Here is a 7,570-nt window from a genome sequence, read left to right on the forward strand (position 1 = left end):
TATCCATTTTACGTTGAACAATGGTTATAAAAGCATTGTCCACGATGAACATTTGCATACGTATTTTTTATACTATATGCATATATTAAAGTTGACAGCAGATGCTCTACAGTTAAGGCTACACTGAAAACCTTAGAACGTAGCCAAAAGTAGTGTTTTGGGGTCTTTGAATAATATTCCTTATACATGAAATGTGCATGCCTGTTGCATATGCATTTTGTCACTTTCAGACCACCGCAAAAACGGTCCCATGCATTTGACCGTGGATCATCAGTCGGCGTTTCCTGTGTGTGTATGGTGCACACAGTGCACGCAGAGAGAAGGTCTAACATACGATGTTGTGAATTTGCCTTGAACATGGTATGTGCATGCACGGCCATGCTCCAGTATGTTAATGTGCAGGCCCTGCGTACATTACCTCTGAAAGTTGTACATATTATGCCGTTCTGTGGATCTGGAGGGGTTATTTTCTGTGGTTGGGCACCCTCAATGTCCGAGGTGACTGCAACTTTGGATATTTCACCTCATTTGGCTTTGCAGTTCCGAAGGACATTTTTCCCCTCTTTGAGTGTTTCTGGGTCGAGGAACATCTGCAAGACCACAACCACCTTGACAGGTAAATTTCGGAAGATTTTGCTCAGTGACAAAGCAAGGGTGCCAGGGGCATCAATGCAGCGAGGAGATTGCCCATGCACTTCTGTTCGGTATGGACTGACAGCATTAATGGGGTGCAGCGGATCCCAGTGCTATATCACTTGCCCCTCTAATGATCTCTGCAAACTCAGATGTGTGAATCACAAGGCCCAAGGGACATATATACTAAATCAAGATTTACTATATGCCTGTGTCATGTTCTGGTGCAGACTAGTGTCATCCTGCGATATATTTGTGTCTATCACACATCTCCCCCCCTTAGCTTCGTGATTACATTGGCAGAACTCCAATCAAAGATGGTGGAGTCGTGGTAACTGTTCATCATGTGCCAAACTAATCAGATGCTCATTTTGAAATAGGAAGTGCCGATTTGTGAATCTGAATGGCAGAAAATAAAGCTGCATTTTTTCGCTTTTCCTATATGAATTTCTGAGATGTTCTAAGTCATTTAAACGAGCTTTGGCAAAGCCACTTGGCTTGGCCTTACCAGCCGTTTATTATTATTTATTTATTTAAATGCATATGCAATATGAGTAAAACCTAAACAGATCAAGAGGAGTGCACTTATTTTCCGGCAGCTCCACTTGTATGATCAGGCAACGTGTCATCACCCACTGGGCAATAGGGGCCAATGCTCAAATGGGCTGCCCTATGCTGTATGTGGTGGGCGGATGCAAAATGTGAATGACACTCGGACAGCTCAATAGATGAAGAGTGCACACTGAAAGACCCTAAATGTATGCATATGTATGTATTTTTTTAAAACACGAGGCTGGCAAACTAGCTAAGCCTGTCTTAAGGCCAGACCTAAAAATATTTTCAAGTTGTCGAAATTTCTGACTGAACATCTAATCTGGTGATAAGCTATAATATACATTGATGTTGTCCTGTTGGACAGAAAATATATATAGAGGTAGAAATAAAGAAATAATTTTTGAGGGGCATTAACTTCAATTTTTTGACCCTACTAACACAGTTTCAACTGAACTTGCTTGGTATTAAACTTGTATTAAACCTTTTTTTAAGTTTGTGAAAGATTGGCGGAAAGACACACTGAGTGCTAAAATGATTAAAAAATGAATTTAGATAGGATTAGAGACATAACCCTCGCTGCTGTTGCTATTCCTAAGGGAGAAGAGAGAGATAGGAAGAAAGGATTAAGAGAGAAGTGATGAATAGAAAGAGATTCCACAAGGAGTGAAGGAAGTGGGGCTGGTTTGCCTATTTTTTGCCAGGGCCGCTTTTGATTCTCCGGTCCGGCCCTGCTTGAGTCTCCAAATGAGAGCTGGCAGGACACTGCATTGGGCCTCCTCTGCTTCACATGCATCCGAGTTGAGGCGCCCCAGCCACGCGCAACAGGAAAGAAATGCCCCATCCCATTTTGGGTCAAGGTATTGAAATAAATGAAAATAGCTTTTGGTATTTTGCATAGCACTAACGTACCGAATTTTCTGAGATCGTACATAGCCATTAATTAGATAGTTCAGTTGCTCTCAGTCCCTGCCCAAAGGATGCAAGTAGGGCCCCGTGCAGAGTCCGGCAGGGCTCACTAAACCCTCATCTTTCTGAGTTCAGCTAAATCTGGTAATGGTCGCACCTACCATTCAGGGTAGGGCTGTTTGTATAGACAGCAGTGCAGTAGTAACTGTGCTATTGACCCCAGTGAAAGCATTGAAAACGTCCTCCAACCTTTCATTAGATAAGAAAATACAGAATGAATGGGGGGGGGGGGGCAAATGGGACCCTCAAGCCTCAGAAGCCGGCGCCACTGCACCTGCTGAACCACTATTAGGTACGCCCCTGATAGACAGATGATCGTGATAGTTACAGTCAACGCTGCACTCAGCCCCACCCAGTGGCTTTCATTTAATCGACCTAAGAAGCATGAAATGCTACGAAAGAGCGTCGTGATGTCAACCCTATAACTTGATATTGCAGAGTGGACGTTGCAGCAGTTACAGCGACCAGCTGCAGCAACTGAACCCCAATAAAAAGGTTGCTCTTGCGTCAAGTTCAACACACATTGATGCTTTCTTTGAACTGGCCATAATCTCAAAGGAACTGGTGAACAATATAAGGGAGCGGTGGTACCAAAAATAAATGAGTAGTCCCAGTTTGCTGGTTTGCCTGCTTCTTAGTGCTACAAGTCATACATAGCAGGTAAAGGAACTTGGATACGTGTATAATGCGATGAGCTTTTATAACAGTAATACCTGTTATTTACATCACTGTGAAAACATAGGCCCAGACAAAATTCCTGCTACACTGGAGTAATCTTATGTAATTTTGCGAATTTCATGCTATGCAAAATACTCCAAATTAGTCCTCACTTTTAGTACGGACGCATGGAAATCACGAGAACGAGAGCAATGGTTGTTCGTTGCACTTATGTTATTTTGCATCATTTTTAGCCTGAAATGCGGCCTTGCATCCAAAATTGACAAGATCATATTCCAAACTAAAATGCAGCGCTTAAAGATGGTATTTGCATTTCAGGTATTTTTTTGTAATTTCGTGTTATTTTTACACAGTTTCGTGGTATTCACCCGAAATGAAAATTAGACACGTTTCTTATCCCCAAGCTGCATGTTCTAACAAAGAGATTACTGACTGCGGCTATTCCAGTTCACAACAGTGTGCGTGTTACTGGGATTTTATCGGTCACCGCAGTGACGTAACAAAGGCCCCCGCAGCCCCCGCGGTGCGGGGAGGGCCCAGGTCTCCAGGGGGGCTCCCTCAGCACAGTACACTGTGCACGGGCTGCAGAATCCTGACTGGGTCCATGGGGAGGGGCCCACCTCCAGGTACTTTGCAGGTATGTCAATGCATGGGCCTACTAACTCAAAGAATGTTCGTGTAACCCCTGCCAGCAATCTCAAGGGTTAGGACGTAAAGCAGGATATTTTGTGTGCTGTAGAAGACCAGGCATCAGTTTGTGCTTTACTTGCAGGGATGACGGCACTGCACACGAGTCAGTCAAGCAACAGGGTCTAGGGCATTGAACGTTTACTGTGAACTTCGAACATCTGCTACACCGCACGCGCATTTTATAAACATGGTGGCACCGCATAGGTGTGTGTGAGGTGTAAATGTGCCACGTTTGATGAATCGCAAGTGTGTGAAGTAAACCTCGTGCTGGTGGCTCTGCAGGTGCCTGTAAAGCTTGAGAGGTTGTAAACACTGCACTATTTTGTTATAAAGCTCAGTCAGTGTTCGTGGCACTGCATGTGGGTGTGAAACTTGCAGAGATAGTCGTTCTGTAAGTGCGTGTCTGTAAATATGTCCGAAGCTGCACGCGTGTCTGTAATCTGTGCAGGTGCAGGCGTTGGAACACGGGATGGTGTGTCTGTGAACCTAACGAGGCTGGTGCATGTGAGCGTGTACTGGCAGGGTGTATGCGTGTAAAATGGGTCTGTGTTTGTGTCTAAAACTTGGATGGTTGGTGATACGGCGTGTGTGTGTACAGTTTGTAGAGTTGGTGGGACAGCGGGTTAGTGTCTGTAAATCTTGTTGTGTTGGTTACACTGCACCTTATGTCTCTGTAAAAGTTACAGGTTTGCTGAAGCTACACTCGTGCCTATGAAGCTCATAAGATTTGTGGCACTGCACGCGAGCTTGCAGGACTGGTGGCACTGCGCGTGCGCATCTGTAGAATTTGCGGTGGTGGTGTGGCTGCATGTGTGTCTGTAAAACTTGAAGTGTTTGGTGGCGTTGCCACTGCATGCATTAGCAACACGTGTGTGCTTGTATGCACCTTTACACCCTGCAAGGCTACCAGCACTGCATGCTTATGTGTGTAAAAGTGTGCTGGTGTAAAATTTGGAGACTTTGTGCTACTGAACATTGGTGTCTGTAAAGGTTGCTGTGTTGGTGACAAAACACTTGTCTGTAGAGCCCACTGGGGTATGTGTACCACTACACATGTCAGTAAAGCTCGAAAATCTGGGGGCACCGCACGTGTGTGAATGTAAATTTCGTGGATGTGGTGCTACTACATATGTGTCTGTATAACTGGTGGAGCTGAAAACGTGTGTGTCTGTAAAGCAGTCAAGGTTCCTGGCACTGCGCTTGGGCATCTGTAAAGATCGCAGAATTTATGGTGCTTCGATATTTGTGTGTCATTGCTAGCACTGCGTATGTGTGCAAGTAATGCAGGGTTAGTGGCACTGCTCAGGTGCTACGTGGCACGGCACCTGTGCCCGTGAAGGCAGAGCTGCACATGTGTGAAAGACAGACACCCACGGAGTTAATTGCATTACACTCTTGTATACATCTTGCAATGCCTGAGCCACTGGACGTGTATCCATGAGTGTTAGTTTGAGTTGTGTGTGTAAATGTTGCACGGCTGGAGGCAAAAATCTATATGTGAACCGCTTACTGGCACTGTACGTTTGTAAATGTGGCCTTGCAAGTGCCAGCCTCTAAGGCAGGGTTGTTGGCACTCAACATGAAAGTTGTAAAACTGACATTGAACTTGCTGTGGTTGAAGTGTGTCTGCAAAGTTTGCGAAACAGGTGGCAGTGAAGGCGTGTGCGAATTTTGCACCAGAGGTGGCAATGCACCTCTGTCTGTAAAGCTGGCACGGTTTGTGTCTGTGCACGTGTAAGCCGCGCAGGCCCAGTAGCCCTGTCCATGTGTGTCTGTACAGCTGCAAGGGTGGTTACACCGTTGATGTGTGTCTGTACAGCTCCAAGGTTGGTTGCACTGCTGACGTGTGTCTGTTCAGCTCCAAGGGTGGATACACCGTTGATGTGTGTCTGTACAGCTCTAAGGTTGGTTGCACGGCTGATGCGTGTCTGTACAGCTCCAAGGTTGGGTTCACTGCTGATGTGTGTCTGAACAGGTCCAAGGTTGGGTGCACTGCTGATGTGTGTCTGTTCAGCTCCAAGGGTGGTTACACCGTTGATGTGTGTCTGTACAGCTCTAAGGTTGGTTGCACTGCTGATGCCTGTCTGTACAGCTCCCAGGTTGGGTGCACTGCTGATGTGTGTCTGTACAGCTCTAAGATTGGTTGCACTGCTGACGCGTGTCTGAACAGCTCCAAGATTGGGTGCACTGCTGATGTGTGTCTGAACAGTTCCAAGGTTGGGTGCACTGCTGATGTGTGTCTGTACAGCTCCAAGGTTGGTTGCACTGCTAATGCGTGTCTGAACAGCTCCACGGTTGGGTGCACTGATGATATGTCTGGCAAGTTCGCACGGTTGGAGCAACTATAGATGTGTCTCTAAAGCGTCCAATGTGGGCGACACTGCACATTTGTCTGTGGAGATTGTGGGTTTGGTGTCGCTGTACTGCGTATGTATGCAAGTACCTTACTGTGTAATGACTGCACTGTAGCAGACACTGCATATAAGTCTGTAAAACTGCATGATCTGTGGCACTAAATGTATGTGATTTTGGGCTTAAGCTTAGAGGGTTGTTGGCCATGCACGTGTGTCTAAAGCGTGTGGGGTTTAGTGACAACTACACCGGTGTGTCCGTAAGCGGTACAGACTTTATCAACGCTGGAGTGATGAAAGGCTCACCAAATCCCGCCAACCTTTGAATGTGGTTTATTGCCGGTGCTCAGTCCGGATATATTTCTTATATAATTGCGACACTGTAAATATTTATGTTTTATGGCACCAAGCATGATACCCTTGAGCCACTTAACCGAGCTTTGTGGCACACCCAATGGGTGCAAAACAACCTTTCTAGATTACAATGGGGCTAGCTGTCCTTTATCGAACGTAGGAAAAGCGCAACCTCAGACGCTGCACACGTTCCTCATGTTCCTATCTCAGTGCCCACTCCCCTCTCCAATCGCTACATTAATTTAATAAAGGAAAGGTTTAGGCCGACGGGAGATCTGTAAAAAAAAGATGTATATATGTATATGGAGATTCTCCTTACCTGTGCTTGCACCCGGTAGTTCTTGCAAGATGAATAGCACGACCAGCAGCAAAGACAGCGTCCGGCCCGTCCACGCAGGAAGGTTTCCACTCGGGTCCGGGGTACGTCGACCCATGTCTGAAGAAACAGCGCCTGGGAGGTTTTCACTCTGCTAAGGGTCGGGCACCCTATCCTGAGCGAGCTAGCGCCTTAAGAACCCATGCGCCTAAGCCTGGGCGCCAGGGGTGCTCGGCTCTTTCTGTTTCGTCGTAGTTACCTCTCTCAACCGACGACAAACTTGGACAATGTAACTCAAGTTTACCATGGGGATGTTATTTATCGCAGTCCTCTCTCCTTCGGTGGCCCGTCTTGTTGTAACTTGTTGAATCTTCCGGCAAAACAGAGTAACGAAAGCAGACACAAATAAAGTAGTCGCCGATGCTTTAAGGGGACATTTCCTCCGATCGATAACGTGATTTTCGATAGGAAAACTTGCTGCCAAACGTGACTCCCCAGAATGGCCAGTTCAGGTGCTACTGGGGAAGGGATGTGCAGAGAGAGAGGAGGGGGAGGCAGTGGGGTAGGCAGTGAGGGTTGGGATAGAGGACCGAGTTAGAACATCTTCCCCATTGGCCCCCTCCCCCGTCAGTCTCTCGTGTAAGGCGGGGATCAACAAGCCGCCAAACCCTTTCAGTGATAAATTGCAAGTGGCGAAAGATGAGCGGTACAAAAAAAAATGTAATCCTCCTCCCCCCGATGATCCACACCACGACGCTCCCACCAGCCAGATCCTCGTCGACAGCCTTCTCACGCAGTAATCAAGCCAGGGCACAGGGTGAGGATGTGACAATTATCTCCAGGAACGCCCATTTCTGCCATCACTGGCTGGAACTAAAGCTCAGAGTACTCTCATGAGCTGAAACTGTCTTTGTCAGCCAAAGTGGGACTTCTCTTAAAGGTGTTTGACAATCACTGGCATAGCCCCGTTGCTTGAGATTGTCAGTGCGATGCGGCGGAAGTGCCTCAGGGTAGTCACCCAGAAGTG

General features: G+C 46.8%; 1 protein-coding gene across 2 annotated transcripts in view; it reads right to left on the reverse strand.

The window, feature by feature from the left end:
* Positions 1-7,331, reverse strand: part of COL5A3 (collagen type V alpha 3 chain) — a 546,803-nt gene extending 539,472 nt beyond the window's left edge. For both annotated transcript variants that reach the window (XM_069231786.1, XM_069231785.1), the window contains exon 1: positions 6,547-7,331. In XM_069231786.1, coding sequence (XP_069087887.1) covers positions 6,547-6,661 — 115 coding nt within the window. In that variant the 5' untranslated portion in view covers positions 6,662-7,331. The remainder of the gene's footprint in view (positions 1-6,546) is intronic.
* Between the last annotated feature and the right edge of the window lie 239 nt (positions 7,332-7,570).

The sequence above is a fragment of the Pleurodeles waltl genome, chromosome 4_2 (assembly GCF_031143425.1).
Source record: "Pleurodeles waltl isolate 20211129_DDA chromosome 4_2, aPleWal1.hap1.20221129, whole genome shotgun sequence".
NCBI lineage: Eukaryota > Metazoa > Chordata > Amphibia > Caudata > Salamandridae > Pleurodeles > Pleurodeles waltl.